The sequence below is a fragment of the Notothenia rossii genome (genome assembly GCF_949606895.1).
Source record: "Notothenia rossii genome assembly, chromosome: 10".
NCBI lineage: Eukaryota > Metazoa > Chordata > Actinopteri > Perciformes > Nototheniidae > Notothenia > Notothenia rossii.
The window spans coordinates 3816690-3838139 of record NC_136908.1 but is presented as its reverse complement, the minus strand read 5'-3'; the positions used below and the strand labels follow the sequence as shown (position 1 = coordinate 3838139).

Genomic DNA, 21450 nt, shown 5'->3' with positions numbered 1-21450 from the left:
TGAGGGAGAGAAGCGTCCATCTCGGTCGCCGTGGTGACGGCGTGGAGAGGACCCGCTCGTAACAGGTACGTTGCTGAGAAAAAATACTTCCCCAACTGTCGTTAATCCGGAGAAAAAACGACGGTGTAGAATTTTATTCTCAAAGAATATTAACTGGTGTGTTAATACCCTTTTTATCTTCCCCTCCTCTGGTGTGAGAGAGAAAAAGAAAAAACGTCCTCGCTACCGTGGTGTCGGTAGTGAGGGAAGACAAGCTAGCAACACGTGTGTTGCTAGCTTGAAAAAATCAAAACCTTACCTTTATTCCCGAGGAGAAAACGGCGAGGTCGATTTGCAATACTAACTGGTGTGTTGGTATTAACAGTCTTCTTGCAGAAGTATATATAGAAGTAGCCGGCGAGCGCCCGTCGACCGAAGGTTAGCTTCGTAAATCAGTCTGTGGACCGTTAAGCTAGCTAGCTACTGATCTTTCTCGAGATGTGCTCTGAAGCGAGAAGAGGTGTTTGAATGACGCATGCGGCGTAGCGCAAGCTACTTATAGGGGGTGGATTCCCTGACGCTGACGTCAAGATCACCAGCCAATCAGGATTGGCGTAATGAGATTAATGCTTCTGTTTGCTCCGCGATGAGGCGCATCCCATAGTGAGACATCGAACGGAGTGTTATGAATGAGAACTCTCAGCCTATACGGCGCTGGAGCAGAGCATTACAATACAAAATGGCAGGAACACACCAAAAAGTAATCTTCAAATCCAACCCCACAGCGCCACCTAGAGTAAAGAGGATGATGATGTTCTAGGAGTGAAAAAGATGAATTTTGTGGTATTCATATGCCATACTGTAAATGTTGCATTACAGTTAAAAAAGAAAAGTGATAGAATCAAAGCCATTGTGTAGGCGCTGGAAAATTCCTAGACATGAAAGATATTAAAGCAGATCAGATACATGCAATGTTAGCTCTAAATGGAGCTGGGGAAAATGAAAATCAGGATGAGGGTTAGATCCTTAATCATGGTTCTGCACATACTACAGTGGAACGCAAGAAGCCTCATAGCTAATGGTCAAGAATTTAAGAAATATATATATGAGCTAGAGGTGGTCCCTGAGGTAAGATGTGTGCAAGAAACCTGGTTACGACCTCAATTAGACTTTGTCATTCCAGGATTTAGCTGTATAAGGCATGATAGAGCTAATAGTCAAAATGGTGGAGGGTGTGCCACGTTTCTCAAAGATGGTGTGGTATATAGGGAGGTGCAATCTCCTGATGATATAGACTGTATTATAGTGGAAATTTGCAACCCTAGGAAACAAGATAACATTAGGATAATCAATTTATACAACCCATGTAAAAACCTAACCTCTGATATATTTAAAGAAATAGCAGGCAATAAACATAGGAAGGAAGTTTGGTGTGGTGATTTCAATGCACACAACAGTCTATGGGGCAGCAACCATACAGATAGTAACGGAAATATAGTGGAAGAAATGCTGGAGGAAAGAACACTAGTATGCCTTAATGATGGACATGGCACAAGAGTAGATGTACACAGGGGGAAAGTCTCATGCCTGGATCTGACATTAGTGTCAAACTGTTTGGTGCATACATGCGAATGGTTTGTTTTGAATAGCTCCACTGTAGGAAGGGACCATTATCCAGTGCTTACTAAAATGAATACTAATGTATATATGCAGGAAGGAGGTGTAATAACCAGGTGGTGCTTTGCTAAAGCTGATTGGGGGAAATTTAGGATATGGTGTGAGGAGTCGGTACACCTGCTAACATCAGAGGGAAGCATAGAGGTCATTACAAGCCAAATAACGCAACATATACTGAATGCAACAGAGAACAGTATACCCAAAACAACAATCAAGGGTAGGAAGAAAGTGGTGCCATGGTGGAATGAGGAATGCAGCAGGGCTATTAAAGAGCGAAATAATGCATTTAGAGAATTAAGGAAAAACATGACGCAAAATAATGTCATAGAGTTTCAAAGGAAAAGGGCATCTGCTCGAAGGACAATTAAATATACAAAAAGGAGAACATGGAGAGAATTTTGTTCTACCATTGGCAGAGGAGTTAAATTAGGTGATGTCTGGTCCATGTTTAAGCAGATGAGTGGGAAAAGGAAATCCATTAAAATGCCAGCCTTGGTGGATGGGGAGAGGCGGGCAGTGACAGATAAAGAGAAGGCAGATATGTTAGGAAGGACACTTGCAGCAGTACATAGTGGGGAGCATCTCAGTGATATGCATAGGCAGCAAAAACAGCAGTTACTAGCAGAGAATGAAAACGTGAAGGAGAAGAGACAGGATAATAGGTCGGCTCTGGACGTGGAATTTACAATGTCAGAACTCAAAATAGCCTTACAAGGTACAGGATATACAGCCCCAGGACAAGACCAGCTATGCTATGCTATGTTTAGACAATTACCTATGGAAACTATGAAAATGGTGTTGAGCCTTTTCAATACATTCTGGAGAGAAGGAGATATGCCAAGTGTGTGGAAAACAGCAATCGTGCTACCATTCAATAAGCCAGGGAAAGATACAGCTAACCCCAGTAACTACAGACCAATAGCTCTTACATCACACCTATGTAAATGGATGGAAAAGAATGTACAATTGGGTAAGGGCCTTTTTAACAGACAGGACATTTAGAGTAAAGGTTGGAGCAGATATTTCCAACTATTTTGAAATAGAAAATGGTATTCCCCAAGGGAGTGCAGTCAGTCCAATATTATTTAACATCATGATTAATGATATATTTACATGCTTAGACACATGCATACAATCGGCTCTGTACGCAGATGATGGGGCTATTTGGATGAGGGGAAGAAATGCCCCATACGTAATGGAGAAGCTAGAGCGATTACAAAAGTGGAGAGGTGGTCATATAACTGGGGATTCAAAATGTCAGAAAGCAAGTCATGCTACATGGTATTTACAAACAAACGCAAGATTGATGGCCAACAGCTAACACTATATGAGCGTCCAATGACAAAGGTGAATTAGTTCAAATACATAGGACTGTGGTTTGATAGCAGATACACATGGAACATGCATATTAATCAAGTGGAAACAAAATGCAAAAAAGTATTAAATTTATTGCGAGCTGTAGCCGGATGCAACTGGGACGCAGACAAACAAGCATTAATAGACATTTACAGATCAATTATGAGGTCCACAATAGACTACGGTTGTATAGTATATGGAGCAGCAGCAAAAACATCGCTTTTAAAAATGGATAGAATACAATATAAAGCATTGCGGCTGTGTATTGGAGCAATAAAGTCATCCCCTATTAATGCAGTTCTGATAGAAGCAGGAGAGACACCTCTGGAGATCAGAAGAGAGAAACTTGCTCTGTCATACTGGGTCAGACTACAAGGTAGTGGAGAAGGAAATATTCCAAACAGAATATTACAGGATTGCTGGGAATATGCAAAATTCCAGGGACGTGGGTTTGGCTGGACGAGTAATGAGAGAACGAGGGCATATGGAGTGGAGAATATCCCGTTTACCAAAGCAACTCCATTTAGCAGTGTTCCCCCATGGCTGTTCCCAGAAGCTAACATAGATATGAATATCATAGAAAGGAAAAAAGAGTGGCAAATAAATGAAGTGGGAATTAAAACAAGTATGTATCTGAACGAAAAGTACTACAATTACCTACAAATGTATACAGATGGCTCTAAGAACAAGGAAGAGCGTGTTGGAGTTGGCATATACATCCCAGACTTTAAAATATCTATTTCAAAAAGAACATCTGATCAACTATCAGTGTATACAGCAGAAATGCTTGCTGTAATAATAGGATTGCAGTGGGTTGAAGAGGTCAGACCAGATAGGGTGGTTATATGTACAGATTCATTGTCCATATTACAAAGCATACAATCAACAACAACTACTAGAGAAGACATTCTCATAGAACTGAATCATAGCCTGTTAAGACTGCACAGAAGCAGCATAGATCTGCAGTTCTGCTGGGTGCCTGCACATGAGGGGGTGAAAGGGAACGAGTGTGCTGATAGATTAGCAAAAACTGCACTACAAAAGCAAATAACATTACCAGTTCAACTTGGTAAAGGAGAAGGAAAAGCAGTCATTAAGAAGAAAGGGATGGAGATCTGGCAGAAAAGGTGGGAGAAAGACCAGAAAGGCAAGGACTATCACGAAGTACAAAATAAAATTACAATTAATATTCATAAAGAAAGAAACAGAAGGGAGGAAATCATGATGGCTAGACTCCGAATAAATCACACGGCTTTGAACAGTACGCTGTATATCATGGGGAAAAGTGACAGTAACAAGTGTGGGAACTGTGCAGTAAAAGAAGATGTAGAACATATATTGTTACACTGTGACATATATAAAGCGGAAAGAGAACAATTAAAGGCTAAAGTCTTAGAGGCAGAGAGGGAGTGGAGTGTGGTTGGTGTTTTGGGAACAAAAGGAGAGGGAGTAAGAGCTACCAGAAAGGCACTGTTTAAATTCTTGATTGAAACTGGGGTAGGAAAAAGAATCTAACATTAGGTCAGGAAAGAACATAGATTTGTTTTGTTTTGTTTTATTTATTTAATGGTTTTATTAATTTATTTTAATTTTATTTTGATTAGAACATAGGTTAATGAGTTGGAATGATGTGATGATGCATACTCATGTACAGTAGGTGGCGGTATGCACCTTTTAAGTTGTTTGCAATCCGCCAAAAGCAAGAGAAGAAGAAGAAGAAGAACACAATCAGACAATCAGACACACCAGGGAAACTAACGACAGGGGAAAAACACAGAGAGAGGGACCAGACAATATACACGGAGGAAAACACCCATAACCAGACATACAGTACAAAACTACAAACGTGACATAACATGAGAATCCTGACAGCTACGTTACCTCAGTGTTTACAAAACATTTGCAGTTACATTTTTACTTGCCTTATTAAGGATTCTTTGTTAAAAGTACTAAAGGTTGGTTATTCTATTCCTGTGCAAATATGCTTTAAAACAAATTGTACACTCCATGAAATCCTCATATAATTGTCCTCAAACTATGTTTTTTTAAGAATGAACCACGGCCGTACCAAAGGATTTGAAGAAGATGTTGGGACCAGATCAACTCATCATATACTCTATCCAGAGAGTGCCATTGATGTGCCAGACAACACTAGTCTTGTGCTGTTTCCATTCAAAAATCAAGATTTACTCTGGCTTATAAACAAGTTCAAACCAAGGTGGGTGGTAATTTTAAAACAATACCTGATGTGTAGTTCAATTAAAGCTAGGAACGCAAAGATAAATGCATTGAATGGATGAGTTTGCATGAAGTATAAGGAAGGTTTGTAGAGGATTGAGCAGGAAAAGTCTACTTTATGTGGTCTTTACAGCGAGAACATGTTTCTCTTTTGAGCAATCATTGAAATCAATATACATTTTAAATTGCAATCCAAATATAGCCAAGCTGGAAAACTGCTTTATATATTCAAATAATCCGATATAAAGACAGACAGACAGACAGACAGACAGACAGACAGACAGACAGACAGACAGACAGACAGAGAGAGAGAGAGAGAGAGAGAGACAGACAGACAGACAGACAGACAGACAGACAGACAGAGAGAGAGAGAGAGAGAGAGAGAGACAGACAGACAGACACACAGACAGAAAGACAGACAGACAGACAGATAGACCGACAGACAGAGAGAGAGAGACAGACAGATAGACAGACAGACAGAAAGACAGACAGAGAGAGAGAGAGAGAGACAGACAGATAGACAGACAGACAGATAGACAGACAGACAGACAGACAGACAGACAGACAGACAGACAGACAGACAGACAGACAGACAGACAGACAGACAGACAGACAGACAGACAGACAGACAGACAGAGAGACAGACAGACAGACAGAGAGACAGACAGACAGACAGACAGAGAGACAGACAGACAGACAGACAGACAGACAGACAGACAGACAGACAGACAGACAGACAGACAGATAGACAGACAGACAGACAGACAGACAGACAGATAGACAGACAGACAGACAGACAGACAGACAGACAGATAGACAGACAGACAGAGAGACAGATAGACAGACAGAGAGACAGACAGAGAGACAGACAGACAGACAGACAGACAGACAGACAGACAGACAGACAGACAGACAGATAGACAGACAGACAGAGAGACAGATAGACAGACAGAGAGACAGACAGAGAGACAGACAGATAGACAGACAGACAGACAGACAGACAGACAGACAGACAGACAGACAGACAGACAGACAGACAGATAGACAGACAGACAGACAGACAGACAGACAGACAGATAGACAGACAGACAGACAGACAGACAGACAGACAGACAGACAGAGAGACAGACAGACAGACAGACAGACAGGTGGATAGATGGATAAATAGATAGAAAGGTACTTTATTGATCCCAAATAGGGAAATCTTAGCGTTGCAGCAGCATACAAAACACAAGGCAATGTACATAAGAGAAAGAGAAACTAAGACAAAAGAAATAAACAGTCCAAAATATTTCAGAAATAGAAATAAAATAGAATATAAATAATATCAAATTTAAAAAATAAGCGTTGGCAGTCTGTACGCTCTTGAATGACCTGATTTGTGGTAATAATAATTAAATATAGGCCCTTACCAATTTACTAGCTATGGATTTTAAATCTGACAGATAGTGTTATATAATTCTTACTAAATAGCACTTTTGTAAGTTTTTTACTGAATTGAACAATGTTTCCTCCAACAGTGAAGGAGCTGCTGGAAACACAAAGAGAATCGCTAACAAGGATTTGGTGAGTATTCAAATGGTTTTTGCATGAAACAAGTAATACATGTTTGAATAACTTATATTGTTTTATTCGGACGACCCCCAAATATACCCCAAAAATAAAACACCAGCTCTCTGATGCCCCCGGTTGCCTGTCTTAATGACATAAAGACCTGGATCACGCTAAACTTTTTAAATATAAATGAGAGCAAAAGGGAGGTCATTGTATTTGGACCAAATGGTGATGTCCCTTCCATTGACCTGGGTTCCCTGCAACCATATGCAAAACCCATGGTCACAAATCTGGGCGTCAAAATCGACAGTGTTTTTAAACAGATAAACTCTGTGGTTGTTGTTATCACCTGTCCTTTTTGTTGTTCTGTTTATGTTTCTATGTTTCATGTGGAACCTACTTGAGCAGGTCTCCCTTGAAAAAGAGATCAATGATCTCAATGGGATACACCTGGATAAATAAAGGTTTGAAATGAAATGAAATGACCTGAGGATCCTGTCCAAAATTAAACCGGTTTGATCCTTTTTAGACTTTGAGCTTGTTATTCATGCCTTGGTTTCTACTCGTCTAGATTATTGTAATGCACTTTATGCTGGCCTAAACAAGACCTCGCTGGCACACCTGCAGCTGGTACAAAACGCTGCGGCTCGGCTGCTTACAGGAACACGCAAGCATGAACACACCACACCTATTCTGGCTTCCCTCCACTGGCTTCCCTCCTGGCTTCCTGTCCATTTTAGAGTTCATTTTAAGATGTTATTGTCTGTTTTTAAATGGCTTAATGGGCTGGCCCCTCAGTACATCTCCGACCTCCTAAAGGTGTACACCCCCTCAAGGGCTGATCAGCTGCGGCTGGTAGTCCCTAAAACAGAGGTGTCAAACTCAATTTCATTGCGGGCTACATTTGCATAAAGGTTGCTCTCAAAGGGGCGGTTGTAACTATATAAATATATTATATATATATATATATATATATAAAATAATGTATTATTATTACATTATTGCCTCTGAATTGGATTATTATCGGATAGGATAATAACTTAGTAATTAACTATGTCTGAAAGCAGAAGTCTAGGGTAAATAATTGCAAGTCTCTTCAGTGTGCATCTCACACAACAAGATGCATTGTGGGACATGTAGTTTATGGGCAAGTGCTTCTGTAAAGTGGCATGCAACCGTATAATAAACGTATTATATTCTTTGCAAGCTCTTGCGGGACCACATAAAGTGGAGTCGCGGGTCGGATTTGGCCCCCAGGCCTTGAGTTTGAGACCCCTGCCCTAAAACCAAGAAAAAGACCAGGGGAGACCGAGCCTTCTCAGCGGTAGCCCCCGGCTCTGGAACGACCCGTGTCAAATTGTCGCCCACCCTTCAAACTTTTAAGTCCCGCCTAAAGACCCACCTCTTTCCCCTCGCTTTCGAGTCAGTCTGAGCTGTTTTATCGATTTGTATGCTTTTATTGTCTGTCCATAGCCTTTATGTACCTTTTATCTATTCTTATGTGTGCCTTTTATCTATTATTGTAATATTATATTTTATTATAATGTTGTGTTTGCTGTGAAGCACTTCGATAAACCCTCTGTTTTTAATATGTGCTATATAAATAAAGTGGATTGGATTAGATATTGTAAAAATGACAAGGAATTGGCAAAAAAGGTAATAACTTAGTAAACTCCTTGTAATGCATTGACTGGTGATAGGAATGGTTTGTACCAATATCAGTTCAATAAGGTCTAAGTCTGATTGATTACAGGTGATGATCCTCAATCCAGCGTTCATGAAGCATGTCCATGAAAACTGGCTGGAAAATAAAGGCAACTCTACATCCACTGGCTTCATGACTGTAATTCTCAGCCTGTTCATGTGTGATCAGGGTTCAAATTGATCATTGTCAACATTTAAAAGTTATTTTTTAAACAAATTGACAGTGATGGTTGCAATACGCCCAGAAAAGATGATGTGCTGGGTCTCGTTCTTTCCTATGAGAGCTGCTCATTGGCGCATGAAGACAAAATGGCTCAACTTTTGAGAGAGCGAAACATCACAGATTACCCATCATGCCTGGCTGTCGGAGCAGAAGAACCCGTATGTGCGCTCACAGAGCATGCACCCCTTAAAAACGCACCTATTTGCCGCTGCTTTTAATTGAGCTGCACATACTCACACTACAGTATGCCTTTTTAGTCATGTGTTCTGTACCTGCTGTGTTTATTTATTTATTTTTATTTCATTACCTTTGCTTATTATGCCTGTTTTTAAATGCCTTTTTAATAATGTATTTATGCTGTATTTGTTCTTAAATGTCTTTTCCTTTTAATCTGTAAAGAACTTTGAATCGCCAAGTGCTGAAAAGTGCTCTATAAATAAAATTGCCTTGCCTTGCCTTAAGCCCCGCCCCTCGAGCTCCCACTCTCGGCTCAGTAGAATGAATGGAGAGAGAAATAAATCTAGATTCGGCTTTTAGTGCATTTTACAACTTTAACGACCAAATGATTCTAATAAGGGCTATAAAATAGTTCATACTTGATAGTTTATTTAGTTTTTTTTTAATTATCCGCTGATTTACAGACGTCTCTTTACCCATATTAGTCAATGGGGAAAAGTATTTCTGGGCCGGGTGACGTCATGGACTGATACGGAAATTGCAGTACCGCCATTTGGCCACTACGAATTTGTTCCTCACCCCTCGATTTCACCGGTTCCATCTGCGTTGCGTTACCGCTGCGCCGCGGTTTTGTTCCGGTGTTACCGGATAAGATGTAGGCCGAACAACTGGTGATATTCTTTAATGGTAAAGGCAGATGTATCAGGGGCGTGGCCTTTGTCGAATAACCAGGAAATATACATTTCGTTCGCTTCTTCTGTCGCTTACATACATCTTTTGGTATATTTGGCTCCATAGGAACACTTTGATGCACATTCAGTACCAGTGTGTGAGGTTGTGGTTGCGATGCCGATATGCGGACGCGTACAGCGAGGACTACAAAAAGACACATGAGGTGAATGGCGATGTGTGTTCAAAACATTGCAAGCTTGAATAAATCATTTAAACCATTTTTTTTTGCCAGACTTATGACTGAATATCATTCTTAATGTGATACCAAGTCCATATGAGACCTGTGTATACCTTCAGACAGCCTACAAGTGAAGCACGCGTTGTTTACTCACAGTTTGAAAGCAGCGTGGAGAAGTCTTCAGCTGTGGAGCTGTGATCCGCCCAGGATAACTTGTGATATGACTTCTGTGGCTTGTTCTTGTTGTCAGTCTTATATTTGTATCGTGTATCGTTATTAATATGATGTCGAGTTGATTTGAGACCCGTTTATACTTTCATACCGTCTGTTAGTAAAATATACAGTCTGTCTGAGTTGTTTACACCCATCTCCAACGCAGCGTGGAGAGCTGTGGTAAACTGTGATCCACTCAGATTAAACTGTGATACGAGTTCTGTGGTTATCAACCAGCGATCATGTTTAATATTAAAGACTACACACATGTATCCCTTATCAAAACGGTATTCTGCACTTTGCCGCACAAAATGTATATTTCCTGGTTATTCGACAAAGGCCACGCCCCTGATACATCTGCCTTTACCGTTATAGAATATCACCAGTTGTTCGGCCTACATCTTATTCGGTAACACCGGCCTCCTCCGGCATCATACCCTACCGGGCGCGTTTCAGAAGCATTTCAGAAGCGGACAGGGGCGGCGGATACTGTAGGCTAGGGAAAGCTAAGCCTTCCCAAATATTTGTGTCACTGCATCCCAGGCCCGGACTGGCCATCGGGAGGACGGGGAGGTTTCCCGATGGCCTGGCCTGTTAAGTGGCCTGCTGGCCTGAGGATTTTTTTTTATGAACACAAATGCTGCGCAAATGTGGGTCTGACTCTGCCTCACAGAGGAGGACTGGCTGTCTACATGATGTGGCCTGCCGACATGGCCACTTTCATACAGATCATACACTAATGCCCTCGATTGGTCTCTGTGTGTAATTCAAGCTCGGTAGGGTGTGTGTGTGTATTAGAGATGTTAAGATTCACCGATTCGCATCGGTGCACCGGCATAAACGTTCAAGATGCGAGTGCACCGGTTGAAAGAGTGCACATCGGCTACAGTTTGGGTTGAACCGGGTTGAACTCGCAATGCATCGATTGCCTAGCGTCTTTGCATCGGTAAAAAAACGATTCATTCATATAAAATCCCCTCATCTTGTCAACGCTCAGCAGAGACGATCTTTGATATTTGCTTCGCCACTACGGAGAACGAGAGTCTCAGTTATCGACACACACGGAAGTTGAGGAGAAAGAGAAACACGGCGCACCGAAAAATACCTACAAATCAAACGTTTGGCAACACTTCGGATTGTTCGAGAAAGACGGTGTAATAGTCATTTATGCTATATAGTTGACCGCAGGTCATGGAGAGTAATAAGGTATCCGTAGACCTTTGTATGAGGTATCTTTATTACTTAACAGGTCTACAGCCATGATACATAAATCCGTCCTAGATGCGGACTTGCATACACACAGTATCACTCCGCAGCCGCACCCCATCAGCAACGTCCTGATGGTATATGTGCGCGGCACTATTACTACAGACGGTCAACTTGAAAAATCACTCGCAAATTGTTAACGATGCCGAGCCGCTTTAAAGTACACAAGTAGTACGAGGAACTTAGCGACGCACATAAAGAGGCGACGTGGGGTCTGCGGCTGAAAAGAGAAACCTGAAAGTGAGACATATGAGTTAAATCACTCAGTGAGGTGTTCTGTCAGAGAGAGGTGTTTAGCTTACAGCAGCCTGTGACGGCCAATAATAATTGAAATGTCTTCCTTACTGTAAGCAGTTATGAAATACCTGTTTGTGAAAGGTTATTTGTTTTCTTTATTGTTCAGATAGAAACCAATGCTTTCTGCTCACTGGTGTGTTAGCCTCTGAGTGTTAAGCACATCAGGCTGGCAGCTGTATGGGCATTGCTCTATGGTAGCTGTTATTTGCACATTGTTAATCATGAGCAATGCATCCTTACATTGTTTAACTGTGAGGTGTTATTGTACTCTGGAGAGCTTTTAAAGGTAAAAAAATAAACGGCATGATGGGATGTGCAGTACCAAATATGTAAAGCACTTTTTTGTTAATGTATGATTTGCTGCATATAAGGAATAAAACAAAAATCCTCTGTCGTACCATATTGAAGTATCATTATTTTTGCATCGTGTTGAATCGCATCGTATCGCCCCGAATCGCATAACGTTGAATCAAATCGTATCGAACTGTATCGCAACAGGGGTGAATCGTATCGTATCTATCGCATCGCCTGGTGTTTCAAATGTATCGTTAATGTATCGTATCGTGGCAACGTATCGAGATGCGCATCGCATCGGCCTCAGTGATGGAGATGCACATCCCTATTGTGTATGTGTGGCGCGAGCGAGAGAGAGAAAGCGTGCGCAACGGTCACATGTATTGTTGTTGTTAGCATCTGGTGCTAGCTAGCTGCGCTAACGGATATAAGGAGCTGTTTCAACAACAAGGTGGAGGAGAGTCCTCTGCTGTCAGACTGAGAGGCTGATAACATCAGCTCAGGTGAGGTAAAGGACTCTCTGAGTCTTTAGATAGTTAACTTAGTTTAAGTTATCTCAGTGGGTCTCAAACGGTTCGGTCACCATATGTAAACATATATTTCCATTTGAGGGGGGAGTGATTAGTAAAATATGCATGAATAATACAAATAAAATGTTAACTAGGTGAAAAAAGGTAAGATAAACTTTTAAAACTTGTTGAGAGCTAAAACTATTCTTTGCTGCTGCCTCAAAGAGGAGCAGGGGGGAGAGGGGGGAGAGGCTGGTTCAGGAGCACAGACACACTCACACATATAAATGAACCGAAAACAAATAAATAAACAAGTTTCAATGTTTTTTCATATTGGATATGGTGTGTTATTGGTTATGGCCATGTTCTTATGATTTTATGATTATTTAAATGTATACAGTTCTGTTTCATATGGGTGTAGTCTCTTTATTTCCCCCTCAAAGTGCAACAGATTGATGCATTCAAGCCCAACATTTAAAAAATAAATCTTACCGGGGGAGCATGCCCCCGGACCCCCCATAGGATTTGAGGTCCACCCCCACTTCAAATATGTTCACATGATTAGGTTCCTAAATAGATTTGCACATTTTTTTAAATAGTAACCCATCTCCATATGTTTATTTTTGGGTAGTAGATTTCAACTAGAGGGCTATCACTATGGGCAGCAACGCTGTAAATATTGACAAATAAATCCAGCAAAATGGCGCAAAAAACTGGTAGTGGCCAGGCTGGGCATATAATACCCGGCCTGACTTATTGTCCCAGTCCGGCCCTGACTCTAGAGCAGCACCAAATATGAAGGTTTTCTAATTAACACTCCTACCTTACTCTTGACAAGAAAGACATTCTGTATTTTTCCAAAATGCTGAAGACATCATTAATGGTTGTGGATGATAGAATGTCCAAAAGGCTAATTGGTTACTACAACCCAAGTTAATGTAACATAGAAAATGGAGAAAGGTTAATGTATATTCAACTTTATGGAGCATTTATTCAAAATAATACATTAAACAAAAACATTTGTTGACAGCAATGCTCAATTCAGCTGGGATTCACAGAACAATTCTTGTTTTCCCAGGTCAGTGTTTTTGGGTTCGGAGTGGACAGCAAAGTAAACTGGAACCATTACTTTGAGATTCTCACAAACCATAATCTGAGAACTGGAGCTCATCCTGGAGGTCAGGAATATGGAGTTCTGCAGGAACTAAACACGAAGAAGAAGATCAGTTTTTATACTGGATTTTAAAGTTTTTAAAAATGTTTATTCATCCATTTGTTAATTTCATAAACATGAACCGAAAAATTGTAAATATGTGAGGTGAGGGGTTTATAGATCCAGTCTTAATAGTTTACAATAGTGAACATATGTAAATAAGTTGTATCAGTACAGTAGTAATTGAAAATAACATCAATTGAAAGTGATGGTTTAGTTGCAGAAGGAAGTTACATTTTAGAAACTGTGGCTGCTATCCTTTAAATAAGTTAATCAAATGTGTCTTTGTTTTCTCGTTCTACCAGAATTCAGTTTCTTCTTCTTTCCTTATTGAGGTTAAACTTTGTGGCTGTGTTGTTTATGAATATGCAAAGATGTGTCACAGGTGTTGCTGATAAAAATCATAGTGGCTGTGTTTTGTTTTTGGGCTTGTCAATGTGATCATAGTTCCTGTCAGATAGTTCCTGTTATCAATGCTACTGTAGGTCAGACTGTGTGTTGTGCACCTGGGGACAGATAAGTAAACACCTCCTTTACTCAAGTAGAAGTACAGATACTCGTGTTTAAAAATACTCTGATAAAAGTAGAAGTACCGTGGCCACATGCGTGGACAGCACTTTTTTAGCTCTTATGTCCACAATGGTGTACACTGCTGAATTGGGGTCTTATAGCCACATATGTGGACACTTATACTGCCATCTGGTGGTGTCAGAAGAGTATAACATACAATGGTAAAAATTCAAGATGGCGGCAAATACGAGGGATGATTCAAGTGGCCACTCCAGACACAAACATCGATCAGGTAAGAAGTCCTGCCATATTTCATGGCTTATTCTTATTTAGATATTTATATAAGCGTTGGATATTTGTCATGACAAGCAAATTTGGAAAAAAAAGTGTAAAAATAAGAACGTAACATGTCGCTAAACATGAAGTACACGTTTGTGTACTTATGGACTGAAGCTCGTCGAAACAGCTAATATACTAGTAAACATGCACACATGTAAAATGAGAAAACAAGTATATCTGGTGCAGCTAAAAGGCTGTACATTGTCTAAATGTAATACATAACAATTCAATCACTAAATAGTAAATACATATATACATACATAAATTAGTTGGATTAAAACGTTGTACAGTACCATTGAAATCCATTGTTTTTATTTCCAGAGCGTTTTTCTTTACACCAAGCTATGCAGCTACTTGGCTTGATTGATGAAGACAACTCAGATTTAGACCTATCTGACAATGATGATCCCATCCTGGATACAAATTACCAACCATCACCACAGGAGGAAAGCAGCAGTGAGGATGAGGGTGACAGTAGTGACAATGAGGACCCCATTCCTGAGCCCACAGAGCACAGCAGAGGACATAAACGTCGCCGTGGTGCAGATAATGGTTAGTCAAGACCCAGTAGATTTGTGTTTATGTTATGTAGTTAGGCCCTCAGGGCTACGTGAAGGATTGGAGGCAGAATGCTTATTTACATTGACAGGGACAGAGAGTACAGGGACAGGTTCATCCCACACTCCCAGACGTCGATGTCGAACTGTACCGATTGAGACTGATCGTGCAGAAGATGACTCTGAGGAGCCAACACCAGGACCAAGCCAAACCAAAAAAAATAAAAAGGGAGAGTCCAAACAAGGTAATTGTTATTATTTTAGCATGCCTTGAGGGTAAATCTTCAAATTTCATGTAAACGTCCACACAGATTCAAGTTTTTTTGCTTACATAGATAAAATGTAACTTACTGCAATAAATACTATACATACTAAATACTATTTTATTCTGATTCTGGTTGTGCAGGACGTGGAATACGCTGGAAGGCTACTCCATTGACGCCAAACCTTGCGGAGTATCAGCATCAGGACGAAAGCGATCTGGACAGACATGGCTGGACCCCACTAGATTATTTTGACCAGTACATCGATAGAGATCTGATGACACTGATTTCAGAATGTTCTAATGCCATGTCACTGTCTAGGAGTGGGGACCCACTCAACATGTCAGTCGATGAGGTCTACCACTTTTTTGGTGCCTGTATTTTAATGTCCTGCATCCGATACCCAGCCATTAGGATGTATTGGTCCAAAGCCTTTAAAATCACTGCCATCACTGACAGATTCACGCGTGCCAGATTCTTCAAACTGAGGGGAGCAATAAAAGTGGTAATTGATGATGATGTGCCTGAAGATCTGAAGATGTCTGACAAATTCTGGAAGGTGGGGCCTTTTCTGGAGCGGATTCTGCGAGGCTGCAAGTCTCTGAATCGACCTGATTGCACATCTATTGATGAGCAAATGATACCCTTCACGGGAGCCTGTCCGTACAGACAATATCTGCCAAGGAAGCCCAACCCAGTTGGCATTAAGAACTTTGTGTGTGCTACTGCAGATGGCATTGTGCTTGACTTTGAGCTCTATCAAGGTACACAATCACTGATCGAGAAGGTCGAAGAACCCGAGGGCCTGGGCTTGGGAAGCTTAGTCATCGAGCGTCTTTGTCAAACCCTGAAACGCGGCACAAAAGTGTATTGTGACCGGTTCTTCACCACCATCAAAGGTGCGCAACAAATGATGGAGAAGGAGCTGTACATAACTGGTACAATAATGAAGAACCGACTCGCTGGAGCGAACGACAAGTTACCCAGTGACAAAGCCATGAAAAGCGCAGGAAGAGGTACCTCATCAGAAGTGTCCGCTGAAGATGGAAAACTGTGTGTAGTGAAGTGGTATGACAACAAGCCAGTATTGCTGATGTCTATTGTTCATGGTACACAGCCTGAGGACACCTGCCAGTGCTGGGACAAGAGGTTGAAACAATATGTCACTGTTTCGCGACCAAGCATTGTCCGTGAGTACAATACCAAGATGGGTGGAGTTGACTTGATCGATAGAATGATCAGTTACTATCGCATGAGCACCCGTACTAAGAAGTGGACAATGCGGATGGTCATGCACTTCACGGATCTGGCTTTAGCCAACAGCTGGCTACTCTACCGCAAAGACCATGCAATATGTGCTGGACCAAAGACAAAACCCATCCAGTTCCTTGAGTTCCGTATGGAAGTGGCAAAGATCCTCTTGGCCCAGCATCACGGTGCAGATGCTGACCTATCGGAACAATCAGAGGAAGAAGATGCACAACAAGGGGTAAAACGTCATGTGACAGAGGTGCCCCATGTCTCGGTCCGCAGGAGGGCTAATGCCCACCTCCCAGAGATGATGGGCCTGAAGAATGCCATGCGCTGCAGACAACCAGGCTGCACTGGAAGAACCCGAGTGCGCTGTGTGACCTGCAAAGTGTTCTTGTGCATGCAAACCGAACGCAATTGTTACTTAGCCTTTCACACATACAGGACTGTCTCAGAAAATTTGAATATTGTGATAAAGTTCTTTATTTTCTGTAATGCAATTAAAAAAACAAAAATGTCATACATTCTGGATTCATTACAAATCAACTGAAATATTGCAAGCCTTTTATTATTTTAATATTGCTGATTATGGCATACAGCTTAAGAAAACTCAAATATCCTATCTCTAAATATTAGAATATCATGAAAAAGTATACTAGTAGGGTGTTCAACGAATCACTTGAATCGTCTAATTAACTCGAAACACCTGCAAGGGTTTCCTGAGCCTTGAAAAACACTCAGCTTGGTTCAGTAAACTAAATCACAAGTATGGGGAAGACTGCTGATCTGACTGCTGTCCAGAGGACCGTCATTGACACCCTCCATCAGGAGGGTAAGACACAAAAAGACATTTCTCAAAGAGCAAGCTGTTCACAGAGTGCAGTTTCAAAGCACATCCACAAAAAGTCTGTTGGAAGGGGGAAATGTGGCAGGAAACGCTGCACAACCAAGAGAGATGACCGCAGCCTTAACAGCATTGTGAAGAAGAGTCGCTTCCAGAATTTGGGGGAGCTTCAAAGACAGTGGACTGAAGCTGGAGTCCAGGTATCAAAAGTCACTGTTCACAGACGTGTCCGGGAAATGGGCTACAATAGCCGTATTCCCATGGTCAAGCCACTTCTGAACTCAAGACAACGGAAGAGGCGTCTGACTTGGGCTAAGGAAAAGAAGCACTGGACAGTTGCACAGTGGTCCAAAGTCCTCTTTTCAGACGAAAGCAAGTTTTGTATTTCATTTGGAAGTCAAGGCGCCAGAGTCTGGAGAAAGGCTGGAGAGGAGCAAAATCCAAGTTGCTTGAAATCCAGTGTGAAGTTCCCACAGTCAGCGATGGTTTGGGGAGCCATGTCAGCTGCTGGTGTTGGTCCACTGTGTTTCATCAAGCCCAGAGTAAATGCAACTGTGTACCAAGAGATTTTAGAGCACTACATGCTTCCGTCTGCTGAAAAGCTCTATGGAGATGAGGAATTCATTTTCCAGCATGATCTGGCACCTGCCCACAGTGCCAAAACCACCAGTAACTGGTGTACTGACCATGGCATTACTGTCCTCGATTGGCCTGCAAATTCCCCTGACCTGAACCCCATAGAGAATATGTGGGGTATTGTGAAGAAGAAGCTGAAAGACACCAGACCCAACAATGCTAATGAGCTAAAGGCCGCTATTGAAGCATCCTGGGCATCCATAACACCTCAGCAATGCCACAGGCTGATTGCCTCCATGCCACGCCGCATTGATGCAGTAATCCGTGCAAAAGGATTCCCAACCAAGTACTGAGTGCATTAATGGACATTTTCAAATGTTTGATTGTGTTTTGCTGTTATAAATCTTTTTTTTTTACTTGGTCTGAGGAACTATTCTAATTTTTTGAGATAGGATTTTTGAGTTTTCTTAAGCTGTATGCCATAATCAGCAATATTAAAATAATAAAAGGCTTGCAATATTTCAGTTGATTTGTAATGAATCCAGAATGTATGAGATTTTTGTTTTTTTAATTGCATTACAGAAAATAAAGAACTTTATCACAATATTCTAATTTTCTGAGACAGTCCTGTAGGTGATGGCAGTGTGATGGCAGAGATTCTGTGAAGGTCATCAGGTGACCCCTGGGCCTCCGTAAGCAGGCCGGGTCCTTCTGTCCTCAATGTTCCCACCCTTTCACATATCCTATTTTTTACATTACGAATGCAACATTTCACATGAGCCATACTGTGACTGTCAAAAAGGGGCAACATTTATTTATTTATTTTTTCACTATGACGTTCCGTCATTTGTTGTACGTACCGTGTACGTAACGTGACAATTTAAAAAATGATTTGAATGTTTTATATTTTGTTACAGGCATACAATGTCATCCTGCAATTACTGTTTGCACTGTTGCAGCTTTTCAAATGATCCATGCATTAGTTTTAACTGTCCAAAGGGGCAAAAGTGCAATGTTTCCATGTTGTTTTTACTCTGATATTCAAAACATGTTCAAAAATATGTGTGTATGTGTTATTAATACATGCAAAAGCAGTCAGGAAAAACACTGCTGTGTTCAAGGTGGAAATAAAGAGTTTTTCATTCTATTACTCAATGGTGACTTAATTGGGTTTTATGGAAATTCGGACCAAGAATCCACATATGTGGACATCATTTTTCTCTAAAAGTACATCATATCAAAAGATGATTCTTAGTTTTTATTCTAATTAGGGTCCAATAAGCCCAAATAGCAAAGAGAAATAAAAAATGCATGTAAAAAAACAGCTTGGGCCTTAGGAGGTTAAACAATACACGAAAGAGCAATAAAAGTCTTAGAATTCTTTAATTTCATACTGAACAAAATCAATATCCATACACGTAAAAGTTATTTCCAACACATGAAGTTTAGCTAAAACAGAGACACATTTATGGAAGAAAAACCTACTTTTCCCCATTTAACACTCTGAGCAATGCTTTAGGTCTGTCTGTCTTACATTCCTCACATTTACTCAAACAGCTGATGACAAAGTTTACAAAAAGTTACAAATGAAAAATGTATGTTCAAATATCGGTCAGGAAATTCTCCTCGGTTTCATTGTTGCTTTCAGTCTCTGTTTGAACTTCACCATAGTTGTGCAGCACAAATAAAGCATTTTACCAAAGACATTATACAATTCATCAGCTGCTAGCATAGAAAACAATGTCAGCAACACCTGTCATTTTCAACCATTAGTAGTGTATCTTTTGTTACGTAAATGTGTCCTATCATGGTGTAGGCCGAGCCATCAAGCAGGAAATGGATTTTAAAGTACAAAAACGTTGCTATAAGGAAGTAGTGCTGGTTTGTTTATTACTGTGGTTCAATTAAGTTTTTTATTGTATGTATTTTTGCCTAATATCTACCCTAGCAATGATTAAAGGTGGGGTAAGTTTGAGAAACCGGCTCGAGACACACTTTTTGTTATATTCCATGGAATGCTCTTAACATCCCGATAGCAATGAATATCTGAAGTGCTTTGACAAAAAATCCCCAAAAAATAGTGTTTCAAGTCATCATGTCACTTGCAAGTCGCATGCTGAACTGTGATTGGTTTTCAATGTATTTGTTGATGTGGGCGTCAGTAAATAACGTTTTCATCTCAAGGTTGAGCCCAAGCTTTTAGGTTCAGATTAATATAAAACCAGTGAAGGTAAAACACCGCAAGCGTTTTTTTTAACGCATCCAAAAAAAAAATCCGTAATCCAATTTCATTTCAGAGCTGGAAAATCTGATAATATTCTGTTGTCAAATTAAAGTGGGACAAACATTCATCCCTAAGGGAAATTAATTTAAACCCTATTCAATATTTGTCTCAATGTCAGTAGGTTTCCCACATGAATATTCCCAAATGTTTTATTCTCGAAAAAACTCAAAAAAGCCGCCTGTGGGATAAATCTGACCCTGACCCTGAACAGAACATTATAAAATAATATAATTAATGCTGTCAAAATTAGCGCATTAACGGCGGAAATTAATTTTTTGAAAATATTTAACGCATTTAACGCATGTGCAGAATGGCCTGCCCCATACATCCCACCAGTGGCAACGCTGGGGTAGGCTACACCCATACCAAGAAATGGCTTAGCCCCACCTTAGCCCCACCATGAAAAATGATGTTAAAGTAAGAAAAATAAAGTCCGCCAACTCGCGGAGTAAATTGCAGACAGCAGTTAGCAAGATTGATTTCAGCAGTCACTTGTCTGGAAATACCGAAGACTAGAAACGGTTTTGAAAACTTTTGTCACGTAGTGATCGTCTTCTCAATAGAACATCTTTGATAATGTCTTCTGGCCAATCAGAATCAAGATAACTGCGTGCAGGAAGTCCCGACGGAGAATACTTTTGCTGTAGTGCATCTCTATATAGGCCTATATCGATACAACATTACGTGTTGATAGAAATCAACACGTAATGAAATAAGACCCCACAGTTTGATGATTGATAGGTGTGTGAGCTGTCTTTCATTTTGACACACATAACAATGTTATAATAAACATACTGTATGTTAAATGGATATATCCGCCTTCTTTCATTTATCTTTCCATTCCCACAACAATAGAGAGGCGAAGTCACGCCCATCTACTTCCGGTCCATGGGACCCCGGAAGCGAAAAATTATACATTGAATTCAATGGAGAGAGAAAACGTATCTTTTGATCCCGTTTGAATTGTGCCACGAACTACACATATGATGTTTGTCAATCTTAAACAATCATTTCCATGTCAAAAAAGTCACATTTTGTCGTAATACTGTTGAAATATAAGACTATGAAAAATACGCGACTACAAAGACTACAAATCCCAAATCCCATTCTGGGTCGCGCATGTGATGTCACAGGCGATAATGCTCCAAGTGGTTGCGACTCGTAATTAAAGCGAAGAAGAAGATTTCATAACTGATTTATTCCCTCCAATAAATAT

At 40.7% G+C, this 21450-nt stretch overlaps 3 protein-coding genes across 3 annotated transcripts in view; 2 read left to right on the top strand and 1 right to left on the bottom strand.

Annotated features, from left to right (window-relative positions):
* The window catches only part of LOC307022287 (CMP-N-acetylneuraminate-beta-galactosamide-alpha-2,3-sialyltransferase 1-like), a 39959-nt gene extending 29891 nt beyond the window's left edge, over positions 1 to 10068 (bottom strand). The window contains exon 1 of the mRNA XM_079655001.1: positions 9973 to 10068. The gene's annotated coding sequence lies outside the window, so the exon portion shown is untranslated. The remainder of the gene's footprint in view (positions 1 to 9972) is intronic.
* On the top strand, positions 5064 to 14025 carry LOC307022060 (CMP-N-acetylneuraminate-beta-galactosamide-alpha-2,3-sialyltransferase 1-like; the record flags this gene model as incomplete). The annotated part of the gene is made up of 5 exons (XM_079654634.1): positions 5064 to 5230; positions 6771 to 6816; positions 8558 to 8678; positions 9938 to 9948; positions 13476 to 14025. 5 exons carry the CDS (start codon positions 5064 to 5066, stop codon positions 13641 to 13643), a joined length of 513 nt encoding a protein of 170 aa, XP_079510760.1. The 3' UTR covers positions 13644 to 14025.
* A 193-nt stretch (positions 14026 to 14218) lies between these two features.
* LOC307022059 (piggyBac transposable element-derived protein 3-like) lies at positions 14219 to 18615 on the top strand (the record flags this gene model as incomplete). Its single annotated transcript, XM_079654633.1, has 5 exons — positions 14219 to 14412; positions 14781 to 15011; positions 15109 to 15261; positions 15423 to 16904; positions 18584 to 18615. The coding sequence occupies exons 1-5, from the start codon at positions 14355 to 14357 to the stop codon at positions 18613 to 18615; spliced, it is 1956 nt and encodes a 651-aa protein (XP_079510759.1). The 5' UTR covers positions 14219 to 14354.
* Positions 18616 to 21450: the final 2835 nt, after the last annotated feature.